This window comes from Alligator sinensis, unplaced genomic scaffold (genome assembly GCF_000455745.1).
Source record: "Alligator sinensis unplaced genomic scaffold, ASM45574v1 scaffold210_2, whole genome shotgun sequence".
Lineage (NCBI taxonomy): Eukaryota > Metazoa > Chordata > Crocodylia > Alligatoridae > Alligator > Alligator sinensis.
The window spans coordinates 1,752,138-1,770,515 of record NW_005841946.1 but is presented as its reverse complement, the minus strand read 5'-3'; the positions used below and the strand labels follow the sequence as shown (position 1 = coordinate 1,770,515).

At 47.8% G+C, this 18,378-nt stretch overlaps 1 protein-coding gene across 2 annotated transcripts in view; it reads right to left on the bottom strand.

Annotated features, from left to right (window-relative positions):
* Positions 1-106: 106 nt before the first annotated feature.
* ANKDD1A (ankyrin repeat and death domain containing 1A) overlaps positions 107-18,378 on the bottom strand; it is a 19,493-nt gene continuing 1,221 nt past the window's right edge. For both annotated transcript variants that reach the window (XM_025199574.1, XM_025199575.1), the window contains exons 3-14: positions 18,083-18,181; positions 16,168-16,272; positions 13,998-14,096; positions 12,700-12,798; positions 10,861-10,959; positions 9,488-9,586; positions 8,865-8,963; positions 7,770-7,868; positions 4,704-4,799; positions 3,382-3,583; positions 1,726-1,857; positions 107-1,252 (exon numbers count right to left, since the gene is read on the bottom strand). In XM_025199574.1, the coding sequence (XP_025055359.1) occupies positions 1,191-1,252; positions 1,726-1,857; positions 3,382-3,583; positions 4,704-4,799; positions 7,770-7,868; positions 8,865-8,963; positions 9,488-9,586; positions 10,861-10,959; positions 12,700-12,798; positions 13,998-14,096; positions 16,168-16,272; positions 18,083-18,181 (1,290 nt within the window). In that variant the 3' untranslated portion in view covers positions 107-1,190. The remainder of the gene's footprint in view (positions 1,253-1,725; positions 1,858-3,381; positions 3,584-4,703; positions 4,800-7,769; positions 7,869-8,864; positions 8,964-9,487; positions 9,587-10,860; positions 10,960-12,699; positions 12,799-13,997; positions 14,097-16,167; positions 16,273-18,082; positions 18,182-18,378) is intronic.

The following is an 18,378-nucleotide window of genomic DNA, read 5'->3' as shown; positions in this document are numbered from 1 at the left end:
GGATTTGCTTTGAACAATTAAACTGCCTCAGTGATAGTTTCCAACTTGTATTAGGTAGGTGTTCTCAGAGTGCCTGTGAATCGTGGCAATATCTTTTGTAAGAGCAGGAACAATAGGTTTAAAAAAAACAACCCTCGCTTTAAGGGAAAAGGTGTCCTGGCTTATTGGAAAACACTTTATTTTTTCCTTCAGCATTGTTTAAAAAAGTTACAAAACTTCACATGACAAACTCTTGTTTAAGAAAGTGTGCCCTTTGTCAGAGGTGGTATGAACAACAGATGATTACCTCTTCTGTACTGAAACAGTAAGACTCACATGCTGGCAGTTAGCTCAGGGCTATCTGTCAGCCAATAATGTATTGGTGTACATGGGGATGGTTTTCCCTTTAGCAAATATGCAGCTGCTTATGTTTTAAGAAAGGGGATTGACTTTTCAAATATCCCTTCCTTGAGCTTTGCAGGTCTAGGGTGCCTTTAAAAATAAACTGAATACTGACTTAACAGCTATATCTTTTTTTCCTTTTCCTAAATGTAGAGGAAGATTTTAAAAGGACAGATTCTAGCCAACTACAAAACTGTATAAGATGTAGCTTCACCAAATACCTGCTAAAGGGAAACTTTCAAGGCTGAGGTCCAAAATCTGCTCACTTGAGGACAGTCCACATACCTCTTCCCCAAAATACCTATGCCAGCAGGTAAGCAGTTCTGAGCCAACCTATGGATAATAAACCACAGGTGATCCGGACAAGAAAGCCTAGATGTTTGGATACAGAACACATTACGCTACAGTTTAAAAACAAAGGAATCTCCCCTCATTAACTTATAAAAGAGACAATTAAAAAACTACATACAAAACAATGTAAACAAGTTAAACGGTAGAAATGAGCATCAACGTTACTAGCACTGTAACGAGATTTGTTCACTGAGCTGCTGTTACAGTGACCAGGTTCTGCTCAACAGCAAATACAACCCCACCCTTGTAGAAAGAGGCAGTTGGTTACTAGCATCTGCTGCTGTACCTTGTCTGTCTGATCAGATGGAAGTAGCAGACATGCCATTTATTATGACAAAAAGCCCTTAAGTTATGTCTGCCTTTTGATAAACAGAACGATTCCAGTTCCAATCAATATAGTTCTAGGAAAGTCTTCTGCTGCAGCATCATACAGGGGACCAACAATCCCCATTCGGTGGTTACATTGCTGTACACTTCCTTGGAGAAGTGGCGTCTGCATTTGCTTTTTTCCTAATGCTTTCTGTAAAACAAAATCAATAGTTCATGTTTTCCTTCAAGCTTATAAGGGTGAAGAGTGGTAATTCATGCTGAGTGGCAGCCTGACACTTGAACTCCCTCTTCCCTTGCTGCTGCCATAGCTGCTTGTCCCTCCCTTTTCCCCCAAATCCCAATTTAAAGGTTTTTTTCCTTGGCAAAGGAGGAGCTGCATTACTGTGTGGGGTGTATTTGCTCTAGAAAGGCTTGTTTTGATGAATGGGAAGCATGGAGCAGCGGGAGGAAATGCCAGGGAATATGAGTAAACCCATGCAATCTGTAAAACAAGGGGGAAACTAAAATGAACATGTAATCAAAGCTTAAGATTGTCTATGGGAATTGGTTATATTTATATAAGACAAAAAAAAAAGAGAGAAATTTAAAAAAACTCTTGAAGTAGCCAAGTAATTTTAAACTGTTGAGTTTGTACTACTCAGAGCAAAAGTTACCAAGCATTACCTGCTAAGTCTCTTCTACCAATACCAACCAGGCCTTCGTATAATCCTTTGATTGGATTTTCTCCTGCCATAATAACACCATGAAGCCAAATAAGCAACATCCGGTGGCCGTGTTCCCTGTAGCTTTTAGTACCTAGTTAAGATCAGAAAGAAATGCTGTACTTCACTGTGCATGGATTCTGTAAACTTGGCTTCGCAAATATAGCTGTAAACTTGACTCTGGAGTTCAGTGTGCAGCTTTAAGGTAAAGTGTGGCCCTATTAGCTACGTAGGCACATCCATGCAAATACAGCTGGAAACATTGTCTTGAGGCAAGGGAGGACTATGCTCAAACCTGTATTGAGTAGGGATCTAAAGGAAAGCAAAGTTTCCGGGAAAATGATGTCCTGTGATCAGATTTGTCTAATTATTATTCTTAGAAAGCAGCAGCATAACTAGGGATGGGTGAGTTAAGGTACAAGTCCCAGGCACTGACTGAAGGGGAGGTAGGAGGGCTCTAGCCATGGGAGATGCTGCTGCTAGGGGGTGGTATCAGTGCAGCCAGCAACTATGTAGTTAACCCTCTCACCTGTACCTGTAGCTCCCCACCCCCAATGGCCAAGTTTAGGGTTTCAAAATTGCTAGGTGGCAGCTACTGCCATGTTAAGGGTCAGAGGGGGAGGCTGACTAGGGGACTGGACCAAGGTGCAAACTCAACCAATTATACCTCTGTTCATAAACTAAGGGTTATGATCTCTCCAATAAGCCAAGTTGATATCCACTCTGAAAGCCTGTGACTAGTGCCAAACCTGGAAGCCCTGGCGTATATGACTTAATCCTGGCAGCATCTGTCTTTGCTTCCACCCCGAGCCCACAGTTATACCCCTCTATTGGCAAAGTGGGGCTAGACAGTCACTTCTGGGGAAAGGTAAAGCAGCACCTGGTAGCTGAAAGGCACTGGGTTTGGGTCTTGCGCTCTGAAGAACCTGGGCACCACATCCGAAGTCATGTTCCACTTAAAAGAACAAGCAGGAAAGATGTTGGGATGCTTCATCCTACATGCATAGGTCAGCATAAGGCCTCAGGTTTCAGTGTCCCACTCCAACTCCAGGAAGCTGCCTGGTATGTTCTGGGCAAATAAAAGGACTTTGGGCTCTTCCTTGCTGCAAGGAAAGCTTGCTTACAGCCATATTTCCAGAGATGATGCTGGTCCTGAACTACCCCAAGTAATGTCTAGCTGGGTCTATAGCACTACTGTGTTTGGAGGTTGAATGGAAAAGGCACCAAGTTTGCTTGCTAGCTTGCCCCCAACCTGCCTGTCTTGCCCCTCAGCACTACCCTCCACAGGACTTGGATCCACTTTGGCTCTCTCCAGGAGAAACCAAGGGCAAATCTCTCACAGGGGTCAAAGTGGAAGCCAGCTCCCCCTGGGCACTTAGCCTGGCTAATAAAATGGCAGTGCAGTGAAGAACGAATATTTGGCTCCTGCAGAAAGTGCCCTGTGTCTCTGCCCAGGCCCTTTTAGCAGCAAAAGGTTGCCAACCCCTGGTTTAAAGTGTTTTGAACAAAATCTGGGGGCTGTTCCAGGCCAACCAGCCAGCTCCTTCAGCTCTTGGCCATACACCAGAGCAGAAGGATGGAGAGGAGGAGGAGAAAATGCTTGGCTTGTGACTTATACCTGTCCACTGCTGCTCAATGGCTCGAATATGTGCATCAGTGAATTTCCAGTAATGTGCCAGCTTCTTCCATTCATTGGGTTTGAGGTATTTTGTAGCTAATCTCCACATCACCGAGCGAATGTGCTGCGTTTCCAGCCTGTGATCTTGCTTAAAGGTCAAGTGTTTTGCTATCCAGGAGTCCGAGTCGCTGTTCAGATTGTCCTGCCGAGTTAAGAGAGGAGCTTCAGTGCTGGTTTTTTATTCAGGGAAGGAAAACGCAGGAACCTGGAGTGCAGCGTTCCTTTGTGTTTGAGAAGCAGTTTAACTTCCCTGCTGGCAGCAACGTGCAATACTGCATGTCGCTCCTGTTTGCCCACAATACAGCCAATTATCCTATGCTGATGCTCACACTGCAGCAGGATACAATGACTCTGTATTGTTAGCAAGATCAACCCCAGTAACAATTCCTGGCCTAAAGCCTGCAAGTGCTGCTCTAGCAATAGGCTGCCTGTGCTTCCACTGGTACTTGCCAATCCATCACATCCCACATCTGTGGCAGACTGGGTGTCACAGAGTTCATTCTGACACAGCATATTTCTGTTTTATTAACTTGATGGTTTCATGCCTTGTTTAATAAGTGCTGTTAATGGCACCATTGCTACGCCAGTCAATGCAGATAACGATTTGCATTTCAATGGTGCCTTCTGTTGGAGACTCTTGAATAGACCCAGGAACGATAAATCAATCCTCAGCTCCCTGGTGATAAAGGAAGCGCTATCCTTACTTTTGCACACAGAAAAGAGCAATTGAGGACTCTGCCAAAGCCCCTCAGGCAGTCTAAAGGCCTGGTGCAGAACACACTGTGCCTCTTTCTCCAAACCCCCCTACTGGGATGTAAGACAGCTCCTAAACAGATTAGATAGCCAACTTCCAATAGGCTTTCTTTATTAAACTCCCAAGCTCACTTGCCTGCTGGGTGATGCTGGGCCAAGCAGCAGTTTCCCTACCTATAAATGGAGGGGAATGATGCTGATCCTCCTCTCTAACGTGCCCTAAGATCTACTGTCTGAGAATCTCTAAGAATCTGGCCCTCCAGGACAGGCTGGGATGTCTAGCAGCAGGTGCCAAGATCAGGAAGCAGGTCTGTTGTAAAGCTGTTTGGCCTCTTTTATAAAACAAGTGGTGAAAAAAAAAGAGATGTTTATCATGCAGTCTGGTGCATTTCTTTCCCCCTTGTACCTCTGAGCATAGCGCATCACATGCTGTCTCAACTGCCATGTAAAGCTTCATCTCGACAAACAGGAGGTCTTTGAAGATGCTCAGCTCAACACAAGCTGCCTACCTTTTCCCATTTGTAAAACCGATCTGCTTTAATAATCATATCTGCTAAGTTGATGTGGTTTCCCCGGGCTGCTACATCCAGAGAGGTTTTCCCTTGCTGAAAAAACAAAGTTAGAAAAACACAGGCTACTGATCGCATGTGCAGGAGAGGTACAGTCACTGATCTTCTGTCTGTCTCAGGTGCGTGGCTGGTCCTTAGAGCTGCTCTAGCCACACACCCTGCAACCTTCAGTGAATTGGTTCCCTTCATAACCTGGTGAGGGAGGGCAAAGATAGTGACCGTGGGAATAATGTACTGGGCTGGGACGACGGAGTCCTGGATTCTAGTTATGGTTTGTACTGGCCTGCTGGGTGCCCTTGGGCAAAATGTTTACCTGATAAGGCTACCGATCTGCTTGCTACAGTATGTAGGCATCTTCTTGGGAAATGTGTTGTACAAGATCTGGGTGTTGTGACCATCCTTGTTGAGGAGCTGGAGAGCCGAGACCCAGAGAAACAATAAGTATTGCATGCTGCAGACTTGAGTACAATTGCAGCTTGTGTAGATGAATCCGAACCAGCTTTAAACTAACTAGATTGGCACCAACAGTGTAGCTCGTCGGTGAGCAAGATGTGGCCCGCGGGACGGATGCGGCCCACCAGGCCATTCTACCCGGCCCACGGGGCCCCTAAAAAATTTAGAAAATTAATATTTATCTGCCCCTGTCACGCGGCCCTCGATGGCTTGCCAAAACTTAGTAAGCGGCCCTCTGCCTGAAATAACTGCCCACCCCTGATGTAGCTGCAGCCCAGGTATGTACTTGGTGTGTCTAGCAGGCTGTGCTGACCTCATCCACACTGTTCGTGGTTTTAAAGTTGGCCAGGATAAAGCCAGCTTGAGACAAGCTGCAGTCACGCCATAGCCTTGCCCAGGTGACATCCACATAGGAGTCAAAGCAGCCGCCCTCCCACCACCATCCTCCTAACAGCATCTAATAAGAGCACCCCTCTGGGTGTCACTGGGTATACATCAATAGGATGTAACATTCATTAATACAGTCTTTCATGGTGCTTAAATTACTTATGTTAATTGTAACCCCAGGATAATTGTTACCACAGGGTCTCTCTCCACTGTACCCCCCTCTGCCAAGCAGGAGCAGCTACGGTTTGTTCCTGAATATCTCAAAGCACGCCGCGCAGAGAACTGGTGGGTTCATCGCACGATACAAACACCAGCTCCAGAACAAACGCTCGGCCCCAGTGCCTTTCAACATGCACTCGGCATTTCAAGTCTGAGGCATCTTGCGGCTGTTTTGCTCAACAGGTTCACTGAGGTGCATGAATCTGAACTGACCAGTGCTGTCTCACGAGTTTCAGTTGTGCGTGTATGAACAAGTCTGATTAAACACTACTTGGGAGGAAACAGCATGTTGACATGACTATTAACGCAGTATTTGAACTCCCTCGTATGTTCCTGGACTCGGTGTGTGTCTGTATCCCTAGTAGGCACAATTAATATATATATTATTATATGCAAGAGACCTAGAGAGAGAGGACAGTTATTAGAAATAAATGCAGCAAGCCAGGAGGGTGATTCTGTGTTGGGGTGAAGCACAGTCCTCTGCTTTGTCTTGTGCTTGGTCTTAGCGTAGTTCCAAGAGATGCCAGTTGGTGGTAGCAGCAACATTTTGGTTCCCGACTAAGACCCAGTCTGGCTGGGTTTGGCTTTTAATTAATGATTTCATAGACATTAGGGCTGGGAAGGACTGAGAGATCATCAGGTCCAGCCCCCTGCCCAAGGGGCAGGAAGTCAGCTACATGGTAGGGGCGGGGGTGCAAGTGGCAGGGATAACTCATGACTGAAGCAGGACAAACCCAGAATCTCTAATCCAGCGGTTTTCAACCGTTTTTGTATCAGGACCCACTTGTAAATGAGGGCCAGTCCCAATCCAGTGCCCCTCACTCCCTACCCGCTACCCTCCAGCCTCCCGGTGTATTGGGGGAGGTGGGGCAGGCAAGCAACCCCTCGCAGGCTGGAACTCTGCTAGCTTGCAAGGGAAAAGCTACTGTTTCCCACATTTTTCTCCTTTAAAAGAGACTCCATCTTTAAAGTTTGTGCACAACCCTTTCACATATTCCTGGGACCCACTTTTGGGTTGTGACCCATGGGTTGAGAAACCCCACTCTAAGACACTTGCTCCCAAAGACATCTCTGGGGTTCCCAGGCCCCCAAAGCTCTTCATAATCAGATATGGTGAAAGCCAACGCGACAGTGAAGAGGGGAGAAGCTTCAGTGATGCCAGGAAGAAAATATTTCCCCCTCCCTCTTCACCAGACATCATCTCCTCCAAAGCTGCACCTTCACCTTTGAGAGCTATGAATATATTTATCTACCATTTACTTGGAGAAACCACATGGTTTCATCTGTATATCACAAGATACATAGCTGGCTTCAGAGTCCTTCTGGAAAGCAGTGCTTTTTTGCAAATCTTTTGCAACAAACAATTACAATGTTATTACATTTCATTAAAAAGCATGCCATTTATAGTGAATCGTAGATCTGATACTAAGCTCTACCTGAAAACTCTTTGAGTTTCTCACCTGCACAAGCAAATACGTGCTTGGGAGCAGAGGGCTGCATTTGCCCAATGCTATCAACAATCTTTTTGTTAATCAGAGCTGCAGGGTTTCTTTGCACACTGACCATTGGACAGTTCAGATTTTTTGCCCATTAACATATTTGTACTTTAATCCTTCTTACTGGCTATTTAAGACCACCCCAGAAGAAGGTGGTTTGCGTTTAATACATGTGCTGGCAGAGGTGGCAGTAGCAGGCACTGACTCCTGCAGCTTTGCCTAGCAATCAGTGAACTATTCTGCACCTTTCTAAAAGTCAGCCCACACCTTCCTTAAAACTACACCCTCCTCCATTTTACCCTCTCCCTCCCAATTCCTCCTCATTTTAACTGCTTATCAAAGAAAATATGCATCTTTTTCTAGCACTGACTTTTTCCTGCAGCTGAAAGTAAAATAAATTAGCAGTCCTGTGAAGTCCTCTCAGATCTGTTTGGCCATTAAGGAAGTTTACCTTATCAATTAGCTTTAAGTTAACGCCTGCTATGAGAATCATCTCAGCTATGTCTTGTCTCCCATGTTCTGCAGCAATATGCAGTGCGGTCTGCTGCCTCTGTGTAAAAAGAAAGGAGAGATTCAACATTGGGCACGAATGCAGGCTGAGAACAACAGGAAGAAATACGGCCACGTATAATGGAACCAGCTGACGCTGCTGAACTTGCATATTCCTATACATGCTTTGCCCTCTCTACTACCTAACTCAGTCCCATTGATGTTAATGTAAAATGTCCCATCAGCTGGGATGCACCAGGGGATTCCTAGATGGGATTCTGGCTTGTCTTGGCACTATCCATGGGAAGTCCTTCATGGTACATATTTCAGCCTAACAATATCTGAGCCTATAACATGCCTTTGGGACCCCCCAATTGCACATTTCCAGCCCTATATATCAAGCAGAGGGATGTTTGGGAAATGGACAGGACAGTCTTCCCTGTTTCCTTTCCATGGATAACCATATCAAATGGATACTGGCTCTACCTCTCTAAGGCCAAAATCAAGCTATACCATGCTGGTGATTTCCCTTCAAGTCAAAATGAGGGCTGGTCATTTAGTGGAAAATTCCAGGTAGCATACAAGAAACCAAGCCAAGAAATAACACAGCAAATCGATACAGGCACTAAGCCAACTCAAATGCTTTTTGAGAGCTGATTTTAGTTCTAGTATGGCGATAATGACCTAAAAATCCAATGACTGATTGAAAGAGATCTGTATGTGCAACAGATGCATTGCTTGCAACATCACTGTTCGGCCCAAGAACCAACCAAGGTCCATTTCTGCTTTCCTGGTACAGTCTTTCTTAATGTTCTCCAAATTATGCATGTGTTCAAACCTCTGCTGCTTGCTCACAGCTCAGAGTGGGAAGGGCCTGAACATGCAGACCTGTATACAGACCAGCCAGGGAACCTCACGCACAGAGGGATCATGGGGTCCAACCAAGGACCTGCTTGGAAAATGCAAACAACTCAGGCACTTTTGAGTTTCGTGAGCTGAATCTCCATGTTTTAAACGCCGTCTGTTACATGCACCCCTGCTCAGTTCCCAGTCTTACGTTATCTGGGATGTCCAGGTCACATTCTGCATCGATGAGGAGTTTAACCAGGGCTGGGAAGTTGTGCAGCACCGCTATGTGCATAGCTGAGGCATTTTGCTATGGAAAGAAGATGCGTTATTTGCCACGGGTCTATAGCTTATATGCAGCCTTCTGCCTGACAATCTACTTGTTAAGGGTCCCGGCACCTGGGCTAGGACACAAAGGCTATGAATCCCCAATTCTAAAGCGCTCCTTTTTCATTGCCAATCATGCACCTTATGGATCAGCAGCAACTGACATTTGTATGGATTCCTCAAGGGAACGGAGTACGGGCCAGGTGTAGCCTTGCTCCTACTGATATCAATGAGGACAAGACAGGAAATGAAAGCAAGCTGTTGCTTTCAGGCAGACAAGTCTTCCAAAGGCAAATACCAGAGATAGTTTATAGGCAGACGCAGCTGCTCAGCCTGTGCCAGCACAGCATTTGCCGGGCTGCACGATGGAGAAGAGAGGTTTACGATGGCCAAAGCAGGTGCTCACAGACAGGAGATCCAGGTCCCCTATCGTCTGCCTCCCATGACCGTATCCAGAATCTGGCCCCATTTGTTTAGAAAAACTCAAAATCATTTCATGCAGCTTACATGATTGACGGCCTCTGCATGGATTCCAGCATCCACAAGGACCCGGGCTATATCTTCATAGCCGTGCAGTGCAGCATAATGAAGGCAGTTCATCTGTTTCTGAGACACACACCAAAAAACAGGTGGATATTAGGCCAAGGCATTTTATCAAGCAAAAGGACCTTTCTCCCTCTGGGCCTTTGTTCATTCTGCTTCTCAGAGGTTCCAGCTGTAGCAGCTTCCTCGGAGAACGCCCTTCCCTTCCGCTGGGGAACTGGTGCAAGCCACGAGGGGCACAGCAATACTGGGGCGATGATAAGATGTCAGCTGGAGACAGCCCAAACCCAAGGCACGAACAGCTTTACCATGGAGCTGTCACTCTCTGATTTAATGGCATCTTGATTCTGCATGTCCTGCAGTGCTATCACTTTTCTCCAATGCAGATGATTTTCACTATCACCCAGTCACCTCGATATCCTTTAGAAAACCCAAATGACCTTTCTTTTGGGGGGGGGGGGTAGGTTGTAGCCGTGTTGGCCTAAGGACATAGATAAGGTTCTTTGGGTGAATCTGGTATCTTTTATTAGACCAACTACTAGGACACAAAGCAGTATCAACTACTAGGATACAAAGGATGCAGGTCTTTCTTTTGGTGGCATTTTGTTCCCCAAACTTTTGTCCTGATATACCAAACCCTCTGTCCTGATATACTGGTCTCTCAACTGGAGAACGCTAGTTTTCAGAGGGAAAGAAGAACGCTCCTTAGTCCATCTGATTCTACAGTGATAGACCTCATCCTCAGAGGGAACTTCAGTTTAATTAGTGGTGAATGGGTCTCCTAGACTAATTTTCCATGACAAAAGAAATGGTGTCTTTGCTGTCCTAGGCATAGTGCAGCATGAATACCTCATCTATCAGCACAGCCCACAAGAAAGCGGGTGTCTGCTCTGTTAGGGTCTATGCTCTCCGAGAAACCATTAAAGAAGTCCCAGTAACTACAACTGGGGGCCTGTTGCATGATAATGAACAAATCATTGTACAAGCTTGGAAAAGAAACAACAGGAACCTAATATTGCCACAGCTCAAACCTGTCTGAGCAGGCCTGACATTGAGTCCTTGCTTCAATTGCCTCCACCTCCAGTGGGAAGACAAAGGAGACCACTGTGTCAGGGCTTCAGGGCAAGCCGGCTGCCATACAAGCGTTTGAGACCTATTCCTTTGTCAAAGGGGTGTTCCACCCTGCACTGATACTGAAGTCACACAGCAGCTGGAAGGTGGAAGGGTAGGACTTAACCCTTCTTATGTTGCCACCTGCACACAGAGCAAGCCGCACAGCTGCTGCCCAAGTGGGAAACGACTGAAAACAAAGCCATCTTCCAACAGGTCTTGCTTACTTGGGTTTGGACGTTAACATTGCAACCAGCTTCCAAGAGGAGCTTTACGCAGTCGTAATGCCCTCCGTCGGCAGCCGAGTGCAGGGCAGTTTGTCCTTCCTGGGAACAAGAACAAGAGACAAAGCTGAACCTGGGCATGGATGCCAAGAGGGGCCCTTCATAGAGCAAGGCTTGGTACCGGTGAGCTGCACACGCCAGCTTGGCGACACAGGGGAGTCTGTTCAGAGGTGTGGGATCCTTGGGCCTCTTCAGTCAGCAACGTGCTCCCGTGCTGGCTGTACGCATCGGGGTTCACTCCCTCTCCAGACTAATGTTAAGGAATCACTCACCACTATCAACATGCTGATAGTGTGGTGTTTGCCTCAGCTTTCAGCATCCTCTCTCACCTTCCTTGCATAGGCAAAGCTCCCTCTGAAGTCAGGCCCCACTCAGCACTGACTTCAGAGGGAGCTTTGCCTATGCAAGGAAGGTGAGAGAGGACTCTGAAAGCAGTGGCAAACCATGCATAATACTCTGTCCCTGCAACCTCTGCCTCCAGTGAGTGATTTTACGCACATGGCCTACAAATTTATCAACAGGGGGAATCTAAAATGGACTCCATACCAAACGTCTGCAATTCATCAACTTCAGCTGACTGCTGCCACAGCCATCAAATTAAAGATATTTTTTAGTGCAGCTGGGACATTCTGTAATAAAAAGAAACAGGATGGCATATATGCCCGCTTCACAGATGGGTAAGCTGAGGCACAGGGTCACAAATGATATCCCAGAAGTCACAGTGAGTCATGGGCAGAGCTGGGAATCTATGCCACTTGACTGCTGCTCCTGCAACTACTACAGCATACTTCCCTCTATGAAGGAGGCCCCATGAGCCTTTCCCAGGACATTTATCTACATTCATTGCTAGTGTGTGCACGAGGGGAAGCTGATCAGGAAGGGATCCATCCAGAAGTAGCACTGGCTGATAAACTATCAGATGAGACTGCTTCCCTTCCCTTTCAGATCACCTTATTTACTATGCAAAGGCAGCAATTAAGATTTACGTTTATCAGGGATTCATTTAAATTGGGAGACTGAGTGGATTCACCCCAGGACTCGACTGGATGGCTATTTGCTAGTCAAGACTTTAACTAATGCTCTAATCATAGACTGGTAACCCAAACAGCAGAAGATATCAAATCGAGAGACTAGCTGTTCAGTGACCAGATCGATGTTCTTTATGCAGGACTTGATGTATCTTAAAACAATGTTCATTAACCATTTAGGCACCAGAGTATGCAAGAGCGTGGCACTGTAGTGGGGGAGAAAAGATGGTAGTCAAGTTAGTTCAACAGTTACATGAACTGTGAGTTTTTTCCTTCCTCTCTAGAGTGGTCCTTCTCCACGGTCTTCTGAACCTGTATTAAACAAACTACTTCCCTGCCACTGCAGTGGCAGGACACGGGCAGTGCCCTTGTCTTCCCTGCTTTCATCTATGGCACATGGTAGAGTATTGTTGGTGCTTCTAATTTTGTGCTTTATAGTTGTGCATGAGGCTTTGCAGGGGCAAGTTTGGGAATTTCTTGGGCAAATGGCAGCCCGAGACCACAAAGCCCCTTCCAGTCCTGTGTTCCTACAACAAAGGTAAAGGGAGTCAATTGGTGTTTAGTTTGGAGTCAATAGGGATATTGCTTCTTGCAGAGAAACTGCACGTGTCCAGCACTTTGGATCTGCGCATTTTAAATAAACCCAGCGAGGTCCATAAGCTAGTTCTTAGCACAGAGCCCAGCGGTCCTGACATGGGAGGCTGCCTCTAAAAGTCAGGAGGGACGCTTGCTTGGGTTTCGTTTAGTTACTCACCACGTTCTTTTCATCCAGGTCCACTCCAACTCCGACAATCTTCTGTAGCACCGCCAAATGCCCATTTTTAGCAGCTAAATGTAGGGCTGTATTCTTTTCCTGCGTGCAAACATTGCTTCTTGTGTAAAACCTCCATGGCCAAGCACTCGGGCAAAGCAGCTCTGTACGAACCAGTTCCCAGGATGATGCAAAAGAAGGTTTTCTAACCATCAGCAGAACAAGACTGAACCACCTCCCAGCAGCAGTAGTGGGGCAATAAGCCTAACTGGTTTTAGGAGGAAGCTGAATTCATTTAGGAATTAAACTATACAAGGTGGCTGCCTGGAGATGAGACTTGATGACCCTGGATGTCCTTGCCAGTCTCTTGTTTCCATCTGACCCAACAGCAAACCTGGGAGTCATTCTTTTGTCAAATAATCGCCCATTAAGAAAAACAACTGACTCAGTTCTGATGAAGGGGTGCTATGTCTGCCAAGAAACTAGAGCACCAAAAGGAGGCAAAGAAAATTTTCTGTTTAAGCATTTAAGCGTTGCTTTTGAACAATTCACTTCTCCCCACTCCACAAATTTAAATCCTTGGTGAATGCAATTATGGCAGCAATTAGACACATGAATAAGCTTCCCATCACTGTGGGATCTTACCACTGCGGTGCCAGTGCTGCTTCTGATTTCTGACTCCAGAGCACTGGAGCTTGGGTATCTGAGGACTTTCTCCCCAGGAGGCAAATGTCTTCTGTCTCTCTCATCCATCTACTTTACTTCTACGTTCCTCACTGCCGCACTATAGGAGCTCCATAAGGCTCAGCAAATCACAGGGTATGTATTTTCCTGTGAATGAGCTGAACACGTGCTGCTCTCTTCTGTCACTCCTCTCGCACTAGCCCCCTAACAAATATTCTCTTGTGGAGTGAGACGTATCTGTCCTTCCCACGCTGGGGACCTAGCAACTGTCTCCAGGAGAACAAATAAATTGGCTTTATTCCATAAATTCAGGCTGCCACTTCATCGTAATGCAGGGTTAGGGTTATAACCCCATGGTCCAAAAAGTCCCCCCCCAGCTCCAGGGCCTATCCACAGCTTCAGCGCCTTCCTGCTGGGCTTGCAAATGGACGAGGGAAGAATTCCACGGAACAGGCAAGACACAGAGCTACTGCACACCAGCGTACAGCCAACCGGCCTGAGCATGTGATCACCAACCACCTGCGTGTCTTTGACCCAGCCACCCAAATCGAGATCCCATTGCGTGATTTAGGTCATTATTCCATTGCTGTGCCCCAAACGCCAGCTTCTGTCCGTACCTTGTCTTTCGCGCTGCGGGAACACCCCACTCTGATCAGGAACTCCACCGCCTCCAGCCTCCCGTGCTCTGCAGCCAGGTGAAAGGCCGTCCTGTCCGTCTGCAATTCGGAAGAGAAAAACAGAAACATAAAGACAAAGGTTAACAGCTGAGAATAACCTGGATACCCGACACATGGAAGATACTGAATTTTAGCCAATTTTTTCAAATTAAATCTTTGTATTTTCCCCAAGCAGGAAGCAACTGTGACCACCTGAAACCCGATTTCCTGCTCTCACCTTGGCTCAAAGTAATTTGCATCATCACCGATCCTCACAGGAGAGAGGCTTCATACCAGTTATGAACTGCCTGCCCAGAGGAGTTTTCCACCTATTGGCCACAAGCTAGCAGAGAGCAGATTTAGACAGGACATTAGGAAGAACTTCTTCACAGTTCGAGTGGCCAAGGTCTGGAACGGGCTCCCAAGGGAGGTGGTGCTCTCCCCTACCCTGGGGGTCTTCAAGAGGAGGTTAGATGAGTATCTAGCTGGGGTCATCTAGACCCAGCTCTCTTTCCTGCCTATGCAGGGGGTTGGACTCGATGATCTATTGAGGTCCCTTCCGACCCTAACATCTATGAATCTATGAATCTACTGACTCCTCTGTGAAATCTTATGAAATCTGAACTTTCATTTCTACCCAGGAGAACTTCTACAGTCTTTTCTCCGATGCCTGATGAAGGGGGTTTGTGCCTGAAAGCTTGCAATTAAAGATTTTTTTTGCAAAAATCTTGTTGGTCTAATAAAAGAGATCATCTCTACTTCAAGTCCTGATTGCCTTTTCCTCTAGACCAAAACGGCTACAACCTGGATACCTAACACTAGCACTAAGGTAATGACTCTTGCTGAAGGCATCAGAAGTAGGCCTCCCCCAATAACTACACACTGCAAGAATAGTTTTGTCTCCCCCTGGCAGTAACTAGCATTGAGCCTTAAAAGGTTTTATACATCGCCAGCAGGGTAATGTTCCTCTGCTTCAGGGGTGGGCAATTATTTCAGGAGGAGGGCCGCTTACTGGGTTTCAGCAAGCCATCGAGGGCCGCATGACAGGCAGCCAGGGGCAGATATATATTAATTTTCTACATTTTTTAGGGGCCCCATGGGCCGGATAGAATAGCCTGGCGGGCTGCATCTGGCCCGCGGGCCGCATTTTGCCCACTCCTACTGGTCTGCTTTCACATTTTGGGGTGATCTTAGAGAAAAAAAAAAGAGCTGAGCTGAACCACCTGCCTGGCACTAACAACTCTATGCCCTTTGGTTTCATCTGGCACAATAAAAGGCAAAGAGAATGTCAATATTTATTTCAACCCGAAGAAAGGAAAATAAGCAGCTTATCAAAAAGTAATTAAAGCTTAAAAGCCGAAGAGAAAGCAAAAATGATCTGAAGCATTAATTATCCCATGAGTCATTTTATTTAAAAAAACCTTCTTGAGCATAGGTAATTGCTAGTGCGACCCACGTTGTGCTTGGGGAAGAGAAAGGATCCCCGCAGGAGCGGTGTGGGGTGAAGGGGGGGCAGCAAGGGCTACGACTGAGGACAGCGAGGGGGGAACGGCACTCGGGAGCCGGGCTCAGCCGTGTGCTTCCTGATGAACGAGGTGGGACCCGCCTGCAGCGATCGATCAGGAAGGAACCGCTTGGCGACAGGGACCGTTGTTTACCAAAGGCATGCCCATGCCCTGCTGCGTCATTAATGCAGCCCGGCTTGCAACTCCCCAGGATGAGGCTGCCAGGCACAGCACCATCCTGCCACTCGGAGTCCATAAGTCCTGACTAGACTTTTCTGGCGATTCCCACAGAAAACTGCGTTTGGGGAAGGAGGGCATTTTCCCCCGGGCGAAAATCAAGTCCTTCTCGTGATAACGTCTGGCTCGCCCATCCTGCCTCGCACCCCACGGACAGCTTCCAGGGCACGCTTAGAACGAGATGCAATTCCACGGGAGGACAAGTCCGAGGAGTGGGGCTGGAGGGAGAAGCCAGCCTGCTGCGTTCCCCTGCAAGCCAGATCCTGGATTCACCTTCTCCATGCATCTCAGGAGACGTGCTCCCAGGGACTTAATCCTGCGCCTGCTGAAACCCAGGGGAACGCTGCCAGGAAGAGCATGGAAGTGAGACTGCTTTACGGCCTTACTACCTTGTCCGTCTTGTCCACGCGCACATTCTCCAGGTCCTCCATGACGAACTCCATCACCTTGACGTGACCTCTCTGGGCCGCGCAGTGGAGCAGGTTCCTGCCATGCTAGAGTGGGAAGCAAGCCACATTTGCTTAATGAGTCAGAGTCTGCATTACATCACTGCTGTAACAGCTTCTTCCTGGTAAAAAAACCTCATCCACTGCCTCCCTGCAGCTCCCTGGCTAAAGCCAGCCAGGGCTGCAGATGGCTAATTGTTTCTCCAAAATGTTGATGTTCTCTCTTTCTCAGCAGAGGTTTATTTTTAAAACATATCTACTGCTGATTTATTAATGCTCCTTCTTGTTTCTACAGCACCTTCCATCTGGGCCTTTCAGAGTCGCGGACTGCGGAAACCTCTCTGGAACAAAAAATATGATAGCTATGTACTAGCGCAGCTAGGCTCAGAGATGTGAAACAGCTTCCCTAAGCCTGTGGTCACACAGCGGGTCAGAGACAGAGCCAGGAGTGGCACCCAGCTTCACCCGCTCTCCCGTATCCCCTGCAGGAAGTCAGTAAAAGGATGTCAGCTAACAGGGAAGACTGAGCAGCTCACGCCAGCACTGAGCTCTTCCTATTGCCCTGCAAACCTTTCCCCTCCCATGACTGTGCAATGCAGTACGTGGCATCTGCTTGCCATAGATGAAGCAAAATAAATATATACACATCCCTGCAAAGGGCAGGTAGGTTCCTTTGTCCTAATAAACTCACTGTCTCACGGCAGCTATTTATAGTCTCAAGGAAAAAGGCTCTCGTCTTCTTATTCAATCACATATAAAATGCTCATGTTCCCCGTTGTGCAGGTTGGATGCCTGGGGCTGCCTCCTAAAAAGACCATGTCTCAACACAACGGACTGGCTGCACTCTGGGCTCAAAGCCTTCTGAGAGAGAGATGAATAGCCTCACACACCGGGAAGGACACTTCAATTTGTGTAAGTCGACTCCTGAAGCTACCGCAACCTAGCCAAGCATCGGATTAGAGAGGTCACGGCAGCCACTGAAACGGGTGGCTGCTGACCCTCCATATAGGGGGTAAGAACCCGTTGTCATCCCACTCCATCTCAGGCGACTGGGGCCCAGGAACAACCACCAGCCTGCGACGGGCACTTCCGTACATTGTGCCCTCGCTAGAAGAGCTGCCACAGTGGGCAAAAACCGTGGAAACAGGCCCGTGTTGGACAGCCCGGCTGTGGGTAGAGGCCTTCAAGCAGGAGTGGCAAGTGAACCAAAAGGATGTGGCTGGGTGTGATAATACGAGGCTCTCTTCTCAGAGGCAGTCACAGTGCAGAAAATGGACTGCCATGGTGGATACAAATACAGAGCCGTGGGCATATCCAGAGGGCTTTGGGGAGAGGACAGTGCTGGCGCTGTACATTTTCCCCATCATGTTAATAAAATAAATGATGATGCCTGCATGCCTGGACACTGATGGGACTGGGCAAAAGGAGCAGCAGGGCGAGAGATCCTGGGATAGGGGTTGCAGGAGTTCCCCCAGTACTACTCAGGAGCAACCCAAGCAGCGATTGCCCCCAGGGTGCATGCAGCCCCATCGTGCCCATAAGGACCCAGCCATGGGTGACTGGTGCCTCCTGAGTCTGGGGGGACACCCGCAGAAGCCAGTGACAGAGTCAGCAGTGGGGATGGGGCTGGTGAGCACCCACAGTTGCCAACAGTGTTGGCGGCAGGGACGACTCTGGGTAAGGGGGGCACGTGCCCCCCCTCCCGACAGTCACCTATGGACCCAGCTTTGCGGCCCTGCAGCTCTTCTCTCAGCTCTCCCATTCTCTGCTGGCTGTAATGACCGAGCCGACCACCCTCCCCGTATTGCTCCCTGGCTCTGGACAGCTGAGGACAGGACACAGGAGCAAGCTGCCTCACCTTATTGACACAGGTGACCTTGGCCCCAGCATTGACGAGGATCTGAAGGATGCGCAGGTGGCCGAACCAAGCCGCGAGGAGAAGTGCGTTCATTCCAAACTGGAGAGGAGGGAGCACAGATCTCTTCAGTCCTACCATCCCTCCAGGCCTCCCCCCCACAGTACTGCCGGACGCCCCATGCCAGAACTCGGAGAGAATCTGCACGAGCAATATTTAAAAATGTGGGGGTCTCTTTTAAGAGCCCCTCCTTCCCTCTGTCAGTTCAATCCCCCTCTCCTCACTGGTCTTCCTGCTCT